Source organism: Salvelinus alpinus, chromosome 12, assembly GCF_045679555.1.
Source record: "Salvelinus alpinus chromosome 12, SLU_Salpinus.1, whole genome shotgun sequence".
Classification (NCBI taxonomy): domain Eukaryota; kingdom Metazoa; phylum Chordata; class Actinopteri; order Salmoniformes; family Salmonidae; genus Salvelinus; species Salvelinus alpinus.
This window is the reverse complement of record NC_092097.1, coordinates 12,365,457-12,384,912: the sequence shown is the minus strand read 5'-3', so window position 1 is coordinate 12,384,912 and position 19,456 is coordinate 12,365,457. Positions and strand designations below refer to the sequence as shown.

General features: G+C 40.0%; 1 protein-coding gene across 3 annotated transcripts in view; it reads left to right on the top strand.

Moving 5' to 3' along the window:
- LOC139535553 (contactin-4-like) overlaps positions 1-19,456 on the top strand; it is a 182,015-nt gene that overhangs the window by 42,580 nt on the left and 119,979 nt on the right. For all 3 annotated transcript variants that reach the window (XM_071335060.1, XM_071335058.1, XM_071335059.1), the window contains exons 3-4: positions 8,938-9,070; positions 12,927-13,102. In XM_071335060.1, the coding sequence (XP_071191161.1) occupies positions 8,938-9,070; positions 12,927-13,102 (309 nt within the window). The remainder of the gene's footprint in view (positions 1-8,937; positions 9,071-12,926; positions 13,103-19,456) is intronic.

Below are 19,456 nucleotides of genomic sequence, written 5' to 3'. Positions count from 1 at the left end.
CCCCAAGCACACTTCCACAGTTGTGGCAAAATGGCTTAAGGACAACAAAGTCAAGGTATTGGAGTGGCCATCACATAGCCCTGACCTCAATCCCATAGAAAATGTGTGGGCAGAACTGAATAAGCGTGTGCGAGCAAGGAGGCCTACAAACCTGACTCAGTTACACCAGCTCTGTCAGGAGCATTGGGCCAAAATTCACCAAACTAATTGTGGGAAGCTTGTGGAAGGCTTACCCAAAACGTTTGACCCAAGTTAAACAATTTAAAGGCTATTTGCTACCAAATACTAATTGAGTGTATGTAAACGTCTCACCCACTGGGAATGTGATGAAAGAAATAAAAGCTGAAATAAATCTCTATTATTATTCTGACATTTCACATTCTTAAAATAAAGTGGTGATTCTAACTGACCTAAGACAGGGAATTTTTACTGGGATTAAATGTCAGGAATTGTGAAAAACTGAGTTTAAATGTATTTGGCTAAGGTGTATGAAAACTTCCGAATTCAACTGTATATAGTAAAAAAAAATTGGGAGAGTATCGGAATATTTTTTGCACTAGTCGGCTGTACCTGCACCAAAACTCCAGTATTTTTCCTTCATAGCTTGTTCTCCATCTTCAATTAAAACAGGGAGCCAATTTTGTTTTCAGCAGTTTTGTTTACATGACTGATGAAAACATGTTTTCTCATGGTTCTTTCTGGTCCCTCTGCAGCAGATGTATGGTGAGAAATATGTTTGGAACATCGAATCGCAATACATAGAATCGTGAGAATCGCAATACATATCGGATCGTTTTAATATTGAACCCCCCAGCCCTAGTTTGGAGGAGTGTTATCTGAGTGATAGGCTGGGAGTGGCTGTAATATGTGAGGCTTGGAATATGAATCTGTGTTGAATGGATAATGGAAGAATTCACAAAGTAGATGCTCCTCTATGCTGGACTCCTTCTGGGCCTTTTTTTCATGCTGAGAAAAACTCTGCAAATTCTTTTCTGTCACCTGCTATTGGGCATCAGATTAGTTTGGGGAGGAGGGGGGGTTCAAACAGCTATTGCTTTTCAGCATTGCCACCAGACGGTCTTGGGCGGTCAAAGGCATCCCTAAATATTGCATGGCAGGTGGTACATGGAGGTATAGGGAGGTTTCTAAAATGTCGTACCTCAGTCCGCCTTGGAACATGTAAAGATTTCTCTCTCAACTAAAAAAACAAAACAGAAGTTATTTTGAATGAATGTCTTGACTCGCATTGTCAAAAAAAAGATGTACTTCCAGAAACACCTGGGACCAAGTGCCTATGGGTGTATATTAAAAAAGTTCTGGAGGTAGTTGTAGCTCTACCTGCACAGTGGAATTGGGAAGTTCCATGTTGGAGAAATGGAAAACACATTAATGAACAGCAGTCATTAAAGAAAGAGGATTGCAGTTGTGTTTACAGCTTAATCCACATAAGCTTGGGGACCATTGTGGTAGCAATTATAGGCATAATATACTTTTTATGCAATATTATGCAATTATTTTACACTATCATCACAATTATTATGTTGTTATTCCTATGTTATGGCATTACTAGGGTTCCAAAGGGAGGGTATGTTACTGGAAACGTTCCAGTAATCTACCAGAATTTGTATAACTTTCAAGGATTTTATGTAATTTATCACAAAACATCTAGTGGCCCTTTTGGGTCCTTCAGATTATCACAGGTGTCTGTAATTATCTCGGGCCCACTGTGTGGCCTTATCACATGTAAAATGTATGAAATAATTAAATAAGATGATTTTAAAAAGTACATTTGAATGACAAAGCTGTAAAACATTCTCCTAAATATAAACCATCAACTTAGTGAATACTATTGCTGTTTCATATGAGGGTTTCAGCATGAACTATCCTTTATCATTTTCTTTACACAGTTTTATTTATTTGACTATCAAATCAAATCAAATGTATTTATATAGCCCTTCTTACATCAGCTGATATCTCAAAGTGCTGTACAGAAACCCAGCCTAAAACCCCAAACAGCAAGTAATGCAGGTGTAGAAGCACGGTGGCTAGGAAAAACTCCCTAGAAAGGCCAAAACCTAGGAAGAAACCTAGAGAGGAACCAGGCTATGAAGGGTGGCCAGTCCTCTTCTGGCTGTGCCGGGTGGAGATTATAACAGAACATGGCCAAAATGTTCAAATGTTCATAAATGACCAGCATGGTCAAATAATAATAATCACAGTAGTTATCGAGGGTGTAGCAAGTCAGCACCTCAGGAGTAAATGTCAGTTGGCTTTTCATAGCCGATCATTAAGAGTATCTCTACCGCTCCTGCGGTCTCGAGAGAGTTGAAAACAGCAGGTCTGGGACAGGTAGCATGTCCGGTGGACAGGTCAGGGTTCCATAGCCGCAGGCAGAACAGTTGAAACTGGAACAGCAGCAAGGCCAGGTGGACTGGGGACAGCAAGGAGTCATCATGCCAGGTAGTCCTGAGGCATGGTCCTAGGGCTTAGGTCCTCCGAGAGAGAGAAAGAGAGAATTAGAGAGAGCATACTTAAATTCACACAGGACACCGGATAAGACAGGAGAAGTACTCCAGATATAACAAACTGACCCTAGCCCCCCGACACATAAACTACTCCAGCATAAATACTGGAGGCTGAGACAGTCAATTGGTGGCAGTTATGAAAAAAGTAAATAGTTTGAAGAGTTGCAGAGATAATTGAAAATATGCCATTGTTGATCAGATGTTTTTTTCATTAATTAGGCTATTTTCTCTTAAACCATATGGTTTATCCACTGTGGACAATATGGACACACACATAAAATATATGCTATATATGAATACATAAAAGAAATAAGTTATTCAAGTATAAATAGCCAAAGTTACCATAGAAGATTCCGGTAACTTTAATAAATTACAGGTAGCTTTGCAACCCTAGATATTACACCCTTGAAGTATGTAGACTACAAAGCCTGAAACTGTGCTCAACTTTCCATTTCTGTATAAACCTCTGTGTCATAAACTCTGAGAAAGCAATCAGTGGATGTCATTTGCATTGTATTAGACTGACCCCAAGGCACAGCTTTGAGGACACAATCTGCACTAAATATCCAGCTCTTTGGGCCAAGGTTTTCTAGATCAGGAAAAGCACATCTAGGGGAAACTGAGTTTTCAAAAACAAACGGGAGTAATTTAGTCCTGTGGAATAATATCTGTTGTCTTTGGTTATTGTATGGTTGGTCTTTCTGTTTAGCATATAGAGTTTGCTAAGGTGTGTGGTCCTGGGATTTACATTTCCAGGAGCATCTCTGATTGATTAAATGTTAGACAGACATGTAGGATAAGTCAAAGCCATCACCTGGGCTCAGTGAGTTTGCATAAATATGCATGATGCCATCTGCAGCTCAATAAAAACATTCATTGGGTTGCTAATGCTGTTTGCACATGACATGCATTATGTTTTCAATTGTCTACTACTGTATCTGCCTTGTTCATTTCACATCTGTGATGGAAGCGTCTGTGACGGCTCAGACTGATGTGTATGGCATGGCTTATATACATATATATGATGCTGTTCAATTAAACGGTGGACTTGGTACTGTCATTTTGTTTGAGCCAGTGTGATATTCATACAGTGCCTCTCTCTGCTCTTATCCACTGCCCGTGAAGGATGTAGCTAGTTGTCCTTTTGCCTGGACTGCCATGCATGTCAGATGGTCTGGTTGGATGTTAACGTTCCAGTGGAAAGGCGTTCTCTCCAGGCAGTTTGACAACGGAAGGCTTAACATCGACCTCTGTCATTCCACTGGGTGGAGCGTCCTACCCCCTCTGTAGCAACCTACCCCCTGGTGTCAGGCCAGGCCAGGCCAGCTGAGAGGCACTGCTTTTGGGTAGACTTTGTGGCCAATGGCCCCTGGATCTCAGTCCGGATGGACCTCCTAACCAGCACAGCTGTCCCTGCTGTGCCTGCTTCATTACAATGTGTTTATTAGGACTAGATTAGCATGTGAGATGGACTAGAGACAATCCCTGACCAGTAATGCTATACTATATCAGGGGGAATATAGGCAGCTCTCCTTTCATATTGTAAAAGATCTATACTGAACAAAGCAAAACATTTAACAAAAACACATTCGCTTATTTTTCTGTTTTCTAGACATCCTCCTCCTTACAGAGGGAAAGGTAATATGCCCTTCCAAGCTGACTGACTCATCAACGTTCCACCTCAAACATGACTACGGTTCTACTCCATTAAGGGATTCATTAGCCAGGGTACCTCGTTGATGACAGTATTAGTGAGAGCTCAACTCCTGTCGATGAAATCTAACACGGTGTCTTAGTAACAGCGAGCCTGCCCGCCTGCCTGCCTCTCCAGGTGCACTCACCTGCTCCTCCTCTGGAGAAGCAATTATTCTTTGTGTGGTTGGATGAAGGAGGAGGCGCTCCCCAGACGGTCACACAGCCAAGCCCCTGCTAATTGGTGATGTTAGGGATTCAGACCAGATGCCAGGAGCTCCTCGCTCTCCTTCTCCTCCTTTTTGCTTTGCTCCCTTCTTTCTCCACTTTGGTTTTGTTTTGTCAACACTTGCTTTTGATATGTATATCAATAAATGTTTTATTCATGCAATCTAGGAAATCAGTCGGGTTAGCCCCGTGCCCCTCTTTATTTCCTCCCCACAATGATTCACCACATGTGTGTGGGTTCACAGTTTCAAAGGTGTTTTTCTGAAAGGCTGGTACAATTAAACAACCCAGGCGAAAATGAATGATTAATGCAATTGTCAATCTCACACCCAGAGAAAACAGCGCAGGTGAAACTGCAGATCCATGGTGTTTTTCTTCTGTTTTTCTGACAGGCTCCAGTATTTTTAATGAGTCGGTGATGCTAATTGAGTGGCTGGGAGGGAGCATTGATCAGTGCTGCTCCCGGCAGAAGAGCTCAGAGGCAGGGGCAGAGGCAGGGGCACTGGCAGGATGTGCTGTATGGCGTAGGTTTACAGTTCCTGTCTCCCAAAGGGTGTGTGCACCTGTTCCAGAATAACGGCTCTGGCTCTCCCTGTTAATCATCGCTTTAAAGATGTGACGTTTAATTTAAACTGCGCTCTACTAAGATCATGTCAACGTTTATTAAGTCTCATAATGACTGTGACAGAAGAGGTCATCTTTGTAAAGAGAAAGTCACCATGCCAATTCAAAGTTGACCAATATAGTAAGCCAATGCAAGTGTACAGTAGACTGGTGATGTAGTAACTATGCAGTACTACCACACACTGAAACTTTACATAATACAGTTGGTGTCTTGGTAAAAACAAAAACTGTATTAAATCGTTTTTATCCACTGTTGCAGTAACTCCACCACCTCGTCTATGTGCTTTCCTCATCAATATGTCCTATAGTCATGTAGAGTACAACTGCAAAATATTCACTGATGAGAACAGAAATGCAATGCACATAGTCAATACCTGCTTGAAACTCTATTCAATTGCCTGTTTGGTTGAACAATCTGTTCTGTTTTTACCCCCCCCCCCCCCCCAACCTGTACAGTAGCTTTATGGTTTAATATATATATTCTCCAGTCTCTGCTGTTGTTGCATCATCCATCCAGGGAAGGTAGCATTGTGGACCTGAGATAAACACACGAGTCTGTCACATCACTTGGGACTTCAGTCTAACCAGTAAGGACTCTGATGAGGCTGTCTGTCTGAGTGGAAACAAAACAAGTCCAATTATACCAGCTCAAGTGCAATGCAGTGGAGGCAAGCAAACAATATTGTTTTTTCTGTATTCTCTATCACAGACACCCTTTACTGAAATTATATTCTTTGTATAATGGAAAATAAGAATTCTGGTGCACACACACAAACATACACGCATCAACTAGATATATAAACCCATTAACTTTTAAATAAATACCAGATAGGCCTACGCACTTGTGAAAAAAATCAGCCAGTCTTCACATACTGTACCTGTTGAAGGGTTGTGAAATTAGTCATGAATTTATTTGCATCCTGCTTCGCACAAATACAATAGTTTACCACTCAACGATATGCAATATCCATCAGTTTATGCGACTATAAATTGAAATAGCTGAGTGCTGTTCTCTTGACGTGCTAGTCCCACACGTACACACACACACACACACACACACACACACACACACACACACACACACACACACACACACACACACACACACACACACACACACACACACACACACACACACACACACACACACACACACACAGTGTGAACACATCATTTTCATACTTTATTTACAGAGTGAGAATAGACAGCAGTCTGGAAGCAGCCAAGCCCTTCACAAAGCATTTTCAGTTCACTAAACAGCTCTCACTGGGTGCAAAAATGTAAAGATCTTACCAAAAATGTAAAGATCTTACCAAAAATGTAAAGATCTTACCAAAAATGATCATTTCAAGTAGTCAGTCATAAATAATCTACATCCAGTTTCTCTTCTCATTGTGGCTACAGTAATTCAAAGGAAATCTCATGTGAGACACTAGATATCAATTACATATCTTTCTTAGATTATTTCATTCATTCAGTACAATGTTTTGAATTCAGTCGTATTATTCATTGAATCCGGAACAAATTTGTTTGATCATTTTCTCTCAAGATGAAAAAAAGACACATTCTGAGAATAAAATCTGGCGTCCATGACAAGCTCATAAAGGTCATCCCACAATCAGTGAGTGAATACAATTGGCTTGGTCTTATTACAGATGGCAACAATAATGACACAACATGTAAATCTGTTTACGTCAACTTTCTGGAATAGGGTTTATGGCCTCTGTCTCTGTATCGTACACTTCCCAATGTATTCTCCATTAAACAATCATCTATTCCATTTGTAACCTCTGTGTTAAATCTAGCAAGGATGTGGGCATTACTTCAATCCTAACTCTCTCAGTGTATTGAGGAACCTGATTATGACCCCATGAAAATTTGATGGAACAGTATGAAAACACCATCTCTGTCTCATAGCCTGAATTTTGCATGAGAAATGGGGGAAGTGTGTGTGAATGTCACAGTTATGAATGCAGCCACCAATTTGAGCCATGCTGGAATTCAGAGCTCCTTCTCAGCGGAAGTATACCCTGGTGCTTTCACCTGACAAGTTTCTTCTGCCAAATATTATGCGCATGAATCGTGCTATGAAGCTATAATCTTTCTTATTTTTTGGGTCTGGGGTACGGTATGCGAGGCCAGTAGGGAGTACAGTAAAGATAGCTGCATGTGTTCCATGAGGCTTTAATGGTGACCTACTTTCACTGTAGAATAAGATGTACAGTACACTATTATTATGTCTGCCCAGAATGAGAGTGAAGATGATGTGCTGCTTTCTTTAACTGTATCACGTACTGGCAATACAATATCCCAAATTGGGAATGGGAACGTGTCATAATCAGTGGAGACTGTCACATCTGTTGCAGAAGTGATATGAGTTTGGACTTGCGGCAATATACTGTAATTTGTCTTCACTCATTATGTTTACACATGCGTTCTTTTGCTAAAGCATGTTAGAGCCACTCCCGAATTGTTTTTCCAACAGGCCTAGTTTGAAAACGGGAAGAAAAGATTTTAGGTCTGCAGGGAGTACTGTATCGTAGTTAGGGTTTTTGTTTTGAAATGCATTTTGTCACATTAGCTTATCAGTCACGTGACGTCTCCAGCATGTTTTTCTGTTGTTTTTTCATTTTACCTCAGGGGAGGTACCTTAGAGAAGATCCCAAACAGAAACAACAGATGTGTTCATTTTCATTGCAAAGTTCTGGGAAAAACAGAGCTTATCTTTCCCCAAATTAGCATGAAGTCTCAATGACTGCTCACAGGGCATCAAAGGCATGTAATTATAGAAATTGTGCAATTTGTGAGGGTAGGACAAAAGCTACGGTCACAAACACAGGAAATCATTCCCTCAGTAAGGTATTTTTGCTTTTATTGTTTATTTAAACATTGCATTGAATAAGGCAAATTGTCATGTTTTGAGTGGCTTTGTTATTTACTGCACAATGTAGCATTGATACATCCTGCTGCTAAAAAGCTTTTCTATTCCGGAGACAAAATAAGTGGCCTGGATCTCCATTGTAGAGGCAATATGCACCACCGCTGCAAGCCAATAAGAACACTGACCTTTGATGTTATACACATTTCAGGAACCAGTCATGAATATCTTTTAGCCAGGCTAGCCACAGGCAGGTGTTAAATACACTCTTTGGTTGTGTTGTTTTTTTGTTTTTTTAAATGACCTGACAGACAGTCCATAGTCATGTCTTGATGGATCTGGCTAGAGCATGAGTCTGCTACTACTGCAGCGTACAATGGAAATGGCTGAAGATTGGCTAGGTAATGTACTGTATAACCCTTGAATCACATCTAATCACATTCTAGGCCAAAGGTAAGGTGGTTACAAAGGCTGTCACTTGTCCTTTATCCCATGGCTTACTGACACTAAAGGCTTTTGTTGAGTCATGCACAGATAGCCCATTGGATTCCCAGCTGCCCATGGAGTAATGGAGACTTCCGTTCTGTGTTTCATTTCACTGAGAGAATACAAAACCACAGCCGAGGAACGCTAACCGCACAACTAATTGCTTAAACGTCTGCAGAGACACAACTACTCCAATAGCACTTTGGGAAAAAAGGATGCAAGTTAAAACGTGTCCCGACTGGTATAAATTTGGAGCTATCCTATTACCTCCTCAATAGCTTTTGAAGACACGTCTCACTTCCGATAATTCTTGTCTGTGCGACGGTGCTGTGACAGACAGAATTAATTGATATGTTTTGTCTGCTTGTGGTTCGTCCACCCTTATGGTTTTACCAGGTCTGGCCTGTTTGCTGCCTCTGACTAATTGTCTGTTTCGCAAGCAGGTTTGTTGTCTGAGCCTGAGTGTAAGCTGAGTGTTATCCCCTGTCCGTGTGTCCCCTATAGAGAGCAGTGTCCTGCAGAGCCCAGTATTCACCAAGCAGCCTGGCAGCATTGTGTTCCCTGTGGACTCCCAGGAGAAGAACAGAGAGGTGGTGTTCAGCTGTGAGGCCCAGGGAAGCCCATCTCCACTTTATCGGTGAGTATGTATTACACAGTGCACGTCTCCCACCACAATAATTTCCCTCTGTTCTGTTCTTGTGGATCGATAATTTTATGAATTTTATTTCATTCTGATGTAGCACCCTGACTGCTGGACACAAAATCGTAAAAAATAATAATATATATATACAGTACAAGTCAAAAGTTTGGACACACCTACTCATTCCAGGGCTTTTCTTTATTTTTACGATTATTCTACATTGTGGAAAATAGTACAAATAAAGAAAAACCCTTGAATGAGTAGGTGTTCTAAAACATTTGACTGGTACTGTATATATATTTTTTTGCTCATCGAGATCACGCATACATGAACGGTAAAAGCATTCATCCCACTTAAGAAATAGTATGGAACATTATCTTTCCTATTTTGAGAAAAGCAGTGTGTCTCCGGTTATGAACATTATCTGGTTCAAACGAATTGAGGCTCAAAGAGACTGTCCCTTTCGCTCTCTTCTTTTCCTGGACGGTTCATTAGTCTATCGAAAGGTTAGTAAGTTGTATCGCTGGCAACTACAAGGTTCAAATCAATCATGTTTGCACACTGAAATTGCTGGGTTGAGATTTAGAAGGATTGGTACGTTTAATACTTGGGATTGAGCCAGTTTAAAGGATGACCTAATCAGCTGTTTCCTGTCAAGGTCGCTGTACAGTCCTGTCAGAGAGAGCGCAGAGCCTGGGCTGGGATGGGCTGCCTGCCTGCATGCCTTCTAAGACTGTCTTCCTTTACGCAGGCTGTAGACTAAATCATCTTCAAAGTTCATTAACTGCACATCACAGAATCGTATGCTGTGACTGGCTGATGTAAGAGAGGTTGGGCATTACATTTGGCTCATCCTCCGAGACGCTTTAAAACTGTCTGTCCCTACAAACATAAAGCTTCTAAGAGAATATTAACTCCAGAAAGAAGAAGCATTGTTCCCTGGTTCTGGGTCTATTTTTGTTTCCCCCAGAAATAAAAGTACCACATGCAGAAGGCTGAAGGAAAAGATGTAACATTCTACAAACTCGTAAGCCACGTGGCATTGTGTCATGCCACTGTATGGACATCCTGTTGAGACATCGCATTAAGCATGTGCTTAACAAACGGAGCTGCTGTACCAGTGTCCCCCTCTAGAATGATTGATAGCCAATGAGATTACTCGATTGTCTGCGGCATGTCCATGCACTTGATTAGATGTATTGCTCGATGTATCATAGCTGTGGTGTTAAATTCTATTCAAGAGTCATTGTCAGGACAACATCTAGTGACAAGACCATAGATTTCATCTTAGTGTGTTAACCTAACTCCCTTACTTATTCCTTTGTGCAGAACATTCCTTGTCGAGCGTAATGCTCCGATGTTGACCTAAAGACAAGTGGAGTTATGAGTTATGTGTTTTCTCATGATTACCATATCAGTCAAAGCTATGGCGGTTAACATTTGTACATTTTTTACTTAACCTTTATTTAACTAGACAAGTCAATTAAGAACAACTTCTTATTTACAATGACGGCCTACCCCAGCCACACCCTCCCCTAACCCGGACGACACTGGGACAATTGTGCACCGCCCTATGGGACTCCTGATCACAGCCGGTTGTGATACAGACCGGGATCAAACCAAGGTCTGTAGTGACGCCTCTAGCACTGAGATGCAGTGTGTTAGACCACTGCGCCACTCGGGAGCAGTCTTAGCTCTCATCCAATACACCCTATTTGCTACAAAAAAGACGTTGACAATCCTAAGCTAGCATATTTTTTCCTGTCAACCGGCCTTTTTGAAAGACACATTTAACGCTACGTATTAAGACTTCTCCCTGCCAACGCATGTGAAAATGAGACAGTGTAGCACATTGATAGATAGACAGTGATCTTCTTCTGCAGGGTAGTAAACTCTGCAGTCTTTCTGATTTGTAACAAGATAACTCATACATCACTCATCAAATATCTGTCTCTGTCCCGAAATCTGCTCTCTTTTAATGTCTTAGAAAGTCATGGATAAAGCATTAAATGAATAACCGTCAGTAAAATAATTAGCGAGCACGTGTAATTAAAATTGTTGGCTCTATTAAGTGCTTTCCTTGTGGATATGTTGCTCACTTTCTCTGTTGAAGAATAATAGAAAGCTGTTTAATAGGGTGCTTTCATTTTTAATGGAATATCATTTTTTTCTCTGAAACAAAAACAGCACTTAGTAACAACGCATAACAGCCTGCTATGAGAGCTGATGACGACTTCCTCCCTTGGAGATCTAGGATCATGTTAGATCCTCTTCTCTCCCTATTGCAGGTTCTCTCTCTGAAAGTCTGACTAGTTAGAGTAGACTCACTACTGGGAAGTAAAATATTCATGTTGGTACTTGTTTTTCTTGCATTGGAAGTAAGCGAATGGCTGGAGTTGCCTTGTGAGATGGTCAGGGAGGACCTTTGCCATAGTGTGTGTAAAGTAATGAGGCTCTGGAGACCAGGGGACTTGTGTGTGTACTGTAAGGCTAGTGTGGAGTAGGCATGGTAATGAATTCGGGAATCATTATATATGATGCTTGTACAAGCAGTGCTACTCCAATAAGCACTATGTATTTAATGGCATGGCCATATTGTATTCTGTGCATAAGAAGAAAGCCACAGGGAATGTTTATAATCAGATATTTTTAGGTGAACTACATGTTCCCTTTTTCTCAAGCATTGATGCAGAACATGTTCAGGTGCTTATTATCTTGAGTGTGTCTCAGTCATAATTGGCGTAGCAAGACCTGAGTTCTCCCCTCTCTATAGCGAGAACTCTCAGTCCCAGTCTTTATATAAATGCTTGATATGGTCAGTAGTTGTCTAAATGCTAGATGAAAGAGAACGAAGACATTGACGTCAAATGTTATGCTTTTAACCTGGCATTAACCTTTTACAGTGGACTCTTTATTAGTATGCCTTTTCTCGGCTAAATCATACAATAAAATAGCTTTTATCTATTCAAGCAGAGCTACACCAACCTAATGGAGAAATTCCTAGGAATGCTTTGACAAATTCACCCTATTTGTTGAGCTGTTTGGAATCCATAAAGACAATCAATTATTCTCCTCACTCCAAAGACATAATCAGCAACTAATCGCCCTGGACGCTAATCATGATTTGCGTCGCCCATTTCCCAATAAAGTGATTAAGAATACCTATCATGCTTACTCATATGTGAAATGCCATTTTTTTACTTTTTTTTGTAATTGAACTGGACATTGTTGAAAATACCTACATGTATCAAAGCGTTTTTCTGTCAAGACGTTGTGATGTGTAAATTACGGGTTCACACCTCCGTAGCGGAGATTTAGCTGGTATCGATCCCTTTACCCCCCATGTTGTTTGGTATTGTAACGGCCATTGTGCTCTATGTGGAGGGATTGAGGAATCTGCTGCCTTCATAAGTGAATTATATCCTTCACTGATCACCTCTAACACCAATGATAATCTTGTAGCCTGGTGTAGAATGCAAAAGTGCAGAATGCAGGGCGCTAGTCATTAATTTTAATTGCTGCATCGTAATGATTAAGCTGCATTTTTATGCTGTTTGACTGGGTGTCTAGCAAGATGGATGGCGATGGAGGCTGTGTATTCTTGTTGAGTGGGTTCTTTTCTGCTCCGTGGTGTGCCGGCCGTCAGTGTGGTTCACTACTTAGATTAACGCTAAGCCCTTTCTTCGCTTATTGAAAAGGAATTAATCAAATGAAGGTAAAATCATCATTTTCTTTGTCAGAATCTCATCTTGTCCTAAAGGTGAATGATCTACATTAGAATGGAGTTAATGGTGGGATATTCAAATTGTCTATCAATTGTTCTGGATCTGACTGTTTTTCATTTTGTTTTTAGGTGGAAACTGAATGGCACCGCAATCACTCCAAAATCAGTCTCACACTACAGCCTGTCTGGAGGCAACCTCCGAATCAGCCATTTGGACAAAGACCAGGATGCTGGAACATATCAGTGCCTCGCCTTCAACTCTTTTGGGACCATCGTGAGCCGAGAGGCTAGTCTAACCTTTGCATGTAAGTCACTAACTATCTTTAGTTCCCTTTCTGATCAAACTGTACTAGCCAGCAGTGTGAAAGCATGTGACATAAAAGATATGTCATTGGGACTTGTGATAGTGTCTCGTGTCCCGCCTGATAAAGCGATCAACATGAAAATGTCTCCTTGGGGAGCAGCAGTTCCCAGTGCTGTGATTCCACACTCCCCTTTCTGTCAGGGTGCATCCTAATCCTGATAGAGCTTAAACATGAATCTACACAACTCCAACGCACAAAACTAACTCTCCATCACTTTCCCCAGGCTTGGCTGTTACTCAAAATAAGTAGCAATAAATGCCTACTCTACCACATACTGTCTTTATAACACATGACAGACTCTCAAAGATGTTCAGTTAAAGCGTATTGAGCAAAAGTAATGTCACCGTAAGTATAAAACCGAATAGAAATCATCTTGTCTCAGCATGTGAAAATAATCGTTATTGTAGAATCAGATAAAGAAAGTCATATTTTTGCGGAACTTTAGACATTATGACTGAGACTTGAGTAGAAGAAGATCAAGATTGTGAATAAGATAAGGAGACTGTGGTTTCCATTTAGCTCTTTCCCTATGAACTAAGAACTCAATACTCCCTGCTGCTCCTCCAGTGATTGGACATCCTTAAATGACGACATTGGCAGTGAAGTGAGTGATGGCTTCTTCAGATTGAATTTTGATGCCCCACGTTGGGAACAAGGCCGCTCCATCCCTCACACGCTATTTGTTTTGTCCCTTGGTTGAGCCCAGTCTAACCCCTGAGCAGGAACAATTCGATTTCGTAAGGGAACTCCACTGCCACTATAGGGCAATACAGTGACAGTTCCATCAATTGCCAGGGCCTGACCTTACCAGTCTTGGGTTGTTGTCACATATTAAGGCATGTATCTTCTTTATTACTCTTGGTAAAGATTCATTAACTCCACATGATGATTGAATGGTGCGGGTGGAAGAGAATAATTTTAAGGGCGTCTGATATTATTAGAGTGTATCCTACAATTTGTTAGAGTAGCGATGAGAGATAATGTCTATGTGGCTCTCAGCTTCATGTCAACATTGTGACGACCTGACGTCTAAAGCCACACGTTGTCATCCCAAATGATCAGCAATGTTTTAGGGAAGATTCTACTGTAAAATCAGTGAAGAAAGTACTGAAACATGAAAGTAACTGTCCTGTGTTTCCCAATGACTATGAAATTAATTACAGTAAGCATGTTCCATCCACAGTTTTTATGCTCGTAAAGTCATACCGTATTAAAAAAAAGAACGACAGCTGTGATGGAAACAGGACGTTTCGTTACAATTCTATGAACGCCGACAGATCATTTGTTTGTCCGTTCGACATGGTGGGATCTTTTTGTGTGGGTACAATTCATTATGCGAGAAATGGCGGTGGGAAGGCCTTGATGCGCAAATATTGATCTAGTAACCGTCATATCGAAGTAAACTTGGAGTTGCGATGATATGGATTGTGGTCCTCCCACTATGACTCAGAAACCATGCAGTTTATTAGGCTACAGATGAAATAAGTTATGATGAACTTTACAGGGTGGTGAAAGTGCCCAGTGAGCTTGATGCTCCTTTCCAATAAATATCGAGGGTCTTATTCTGGTGACATGATGATCGATGCTTGACTGCCGTTTGACAAATAAAAACATTATCTTATCCATTATAATCTCATCATGTAGACTAGCCTACCCATACAGCCTACCTTCACTACGTCTGTGAGCTGTTGTTGGCTAGAGCACACCTGCCAGGACCAGAGGAGGCACGTTTGCTATTTAACTCAACAGTTTTTTGGGACAAAATTATGGGTAGAGTTGAAAATGCGATGGAACATGAAAACTTAAGTGAAAAATAACATTTTGTGTGGACTACGTCATCACGCGCTGATTTTTGTCCACAACAGTTCAGTTTAGCGGAACACACCACTGTTGGGAAAATGTGCCTATTTTCTTTATGCGTATTTTTGAATATGCGCATGAAAATCTGTTGCCAATGGGATGGAAACCTAGCTAATATGAGTGAAATATGAGTCAATTTGTTTTTCATGAAGTATGTTAAAAATACGTTTTTCTGTGTTGGAATGGTGTGGGCGTACCACAACAACAGAATGGTGTGGGTGGATACCGGTCATTACAAATATTCATGTGAGTAGACCACTGATCGGCCAGCTCATTTTCCTCAGAGGATGGCATCATGTTATGTGAGGAAATTGGTGAATTTGACACTATTATACCTTTGGGCACAAAATACTCTACATCTTATTAATCTTGTGCCGATAGTTTTCCATGTGTTCATTTCTTACCTGTTTCTATGTTATCTGTATTGTGTTCTTGAACTTGAAAATGGTTTTCTGTTGATTCACATGTAATATATGAATGTCATTTTATACTGTAACTTGCGTACCACTTAGTTGGTGCAGTACAGTCAGTGGCGTAGCGCATGTTCACGGGGGGGCCACCGCAAGGTTCGAGGAAGGACCTTTATTGTCCAACAAGTGTTTAAAGGCCATGATTGTTTAATTCTAAAAATGGAATTATTCAAATATGTAATACACATCTCCAAACTTCTCTTTGTTTTGTTTTATAGCACTGTTAAAGACTCCAGGGCTAATCTTGTTAGCATTTTGGCATGTTTTTCTAGATTTAGAACATAAAATAACATTTATGAAGCAGACATTATTCCTTAGGTCTAGCATAGCAAATACTTCAATGTTGCAGAACGGTGATTACAATATCTTTTCAGAAAATTGACTAAAACAAATATCTTAAGAGGGTTAGTCATCAGTGACGGAGCCACTGACAGAGTTGACAACAGATACTCAAAACAGACATATGTTTTCCTCATAAAATAAAGTTCAGTACCAACATTTGTAAATATGGAAAATGATTCAATTGAAAATCCCCAATAAAAACATAACCATTCTGTCAGATCTTTCAGGACTCAGACAGAGTTGACGTTAGAGAAAAATCTGACAGAGTTGATGTTTTACGGAATTGACAAAAATTGTATACCACTTTACTCAAGTGGTGTACACAGTAGCAATTTTGTTTTTCCTCAGTTGCTTTATAACTCTAAAACCGAATGAAATGTGACATATTTGGACCAAAATTCATACCATAGTCTATCTTAATCTATCAGGCAGATGGAGTTGACAGATTATGGTTGTCACCATGGTGATTCCAATATTGTTTGTTTTAATCTATCAAAAGTAGAGAACTTTACAGACCATGAGTGGTTTTGTTGCCATGTAATGAGTACATGAATAAGGGGTCCTTGTGGTATAGCTGACCCTGCTCATTCCTGATTAAGTCAACCAAATCTCTGGACACACATTTTAGGAATCAAAGTTTTGAGAGAAATATTCTTTCAAGTCACAGAGGGATATTCCAAGAAATTACATCCTATAATTTTTCAGTTAATATACATTTTTGCCCGTTATTACATTTGAAACCGTTTTTTGGAGAGTTTGAAATTGGGACCCTTTGCTCCGGACAAGGGCGTTTCCAGGCAAAGAGCCGACATGGAAATGAATAAAAACAAATCTTTTCCCTTATAAAATAATGCAACAAAATCCAAAGCTCGTTCCACCCCGTGTGGGGGCTGCGGTGGTGCTACGTCAGTGAGCCCGCTTCAGCTCAATCAAAAATACATTCTGTCCATGTGCAGATTAAATTAATGAAATATGTTATTGCTCTTAAAATGAATTCTATGGAGATATGGCTTCAATCAATACCATCTTCTTCCAGAGAAGCGTAATGAAAGTTGGCTATTTAGTGTTTTAAAATATGCTCTGTGATTATTCCACTGGAGCTTGACCTTGCAAAGTTGAGATAATAAAAAGAGACCAAGAACAATGAACATCAAATACTTCAAGGAGATATGTGTTTCTCTGCCTTTCCTCCTGAATTGGCTTACTTTAATTGCACAGATATTGAAAGCCTTGTCAGTAAGATCCATGGGAAATGGATCATTGTCATTACGGACGCACTGATGTTGTCTGAAGGACAAGCTCTGCTTTTTAATTCAGTAATTGAGTTCTGGGTAAAGAAAGTTAAAAAATAAATTCAAATCAGCATTGAACGTGAACCTCATGCATAGTGTTTTATAGTGTTTTAATCATGATTCTTGTGTACTGTCATCTTTTTTTAAATACATAATTGTTGTGATGAATTTCCTTAGGTTTATCAAGGAATGACTGGCTGAACATAAAAATTGTTTAAGAATGCAAAGGATGATTAAATAAGAAGATTTATCTTCTTAGGTTTTTGACAATCTTTCAACCACTGTAACTCATCTTTATCTCATCCAGCCCCTATCAACACTGTATCAATCCTTTTCCATTTTGTACAACAACTGTCATATATATCTCATCCAGCCCCTTTCAACACTGTATCAATCCTTTTCCATTTTGTACAACAACTGTCATATATATCTCATCCAGCCCCTATCAACACTGTGTCAATCCTTTTCCATTTTGTACAACAACTGTCATCTTTATCTCATCCAGCCCCTTTCAACACTGTATCAATCCTTTTCCATTTTGTACAACAACTGTCATATATATCTCATCCAGCCCCTTTCAACACTGTATCAATCCTTTTCCATTTTGTACAACAACTGTCATGTTTATCTCATCCAGACCCTATCAACACTGTATCAATCCTTTTCCATTTTGTACAACAACTGTCATATATATCTCATCCAGCCCCTTTCAACACTGTATCAATCCTTTTCCATTTTGTACAACAACTGTCATATATATCTCATCCAGCCCCTATCAACACTGTGTCAATCCTTTTCCATTTTGTACAACAACTGTCATCTTTATCTCATCCAGCCCCTATCAACACTGTATCAATCCTTTTCCATTTTGTACAACAACTGTCATCTTTATCTCATCCAGCCCCTTTCAACACTGTATCAATCCTTTTCCATTTTGTACAAGAACTGTCATGTTTATCTCATCCAGCCCCTTTCAACAATGTCTCAATCCTTTTCCATTTTGTACAACAACTGTCATATTTATCTCATCCAGCCCCTTTCAACACTATCAATCCTTTTCCATTTTGTACAACAACTGTCATGTTTATCTCATCCAGCCCCTTTCAACACTGTATCAATCCTTTTCCATTTTGTACAACAACTGTCATGTATATCTCATCCAGCCCCTTTCAACACTGTATCAATCCCTTTCCATTTTGTACAACAACTGTCATCTTTATCTCATCCAGCCCCTTTCAACACTGTATCAATCCTTTTCCATTTTGTACAACAACTTTTACATTTACATTTAAGTCATTTAGCAGACGCTCTTACAACAACTTTTACAACAACTGTCATGTTTATCTCATTCTGGTGTTAATATTCAGAATAAATTTTATCTCTTAATATTCATGGGATGTATCATTTATTCCTCACAACTTCTTCACACCCTTAGGATATACTCACCCTGATTGATGTAATGTTCAATTTGTTTGCTCTGTGAATGCAAATCCTCTGATGTTGGAACTGTTGCTTCCTGCCTCGCTCACTTTAAACCAATGGCTAGTTTTCCATCTGCTCATTTCCATGTCTATGAACTTGAAGTGACATTGAGCACAGGGGAAGAGCTGTCTAAAATAAAACATAATCATTAATAATAATTTATTACATTTGTAAAGTGCTTTTCATTATACAAGAATAATCTCAAAGTGCATAATAATGGCACTTTGTTGGACTTTCTTATCAGAAATATTTAGGAATATCTTAAACAAACTCCATCTGCTTACATGTAAGTGATTTGGCAGTCATGTTTGGATATATTTTTTGGTCTACTAGTAATACCCGATGGTATGGTCTGAATTTCAGTATGGACAACAATCAGCACTCTGCTTCCTACACTCTTAGAGAAAAAGGTTTATTCTAGAACCTTAAATGGTTCTTCGGCTGGCCCCATAGGAAAACCTTTTGAAGAACCCTTTTTGGTTCCAGGTAGAACCCTTTTGGGTTCCATGTAGCACCCTTTCGACCGAGGGTTCTACATGAAACCCCAAAAGGTTCTACATAGAACCAAAAAGGGTTCTGCCTGGAACCAAAAAGGGTTATCCTATGGGGAGAGCCGAAGAACCCTTTTGGAACCCTTTTTTCTAAGAGTGTACAGTGTAAAGTTTCAATAGGTACATATTCTTCAGTTGGAAAAAGTTATGATCCTCTAGATATTCTGCTGGACCGTCAAGGTTACCCCCATGAGAGTGGCGGTGCTCCAAATAATTTGGCGTTACTCTTCCCTCTCTGAACTTTTGATGGATGATGGTGCTGCCGGTGAGGAGTAGGTCCTGTCTGCTGGCTGAGGC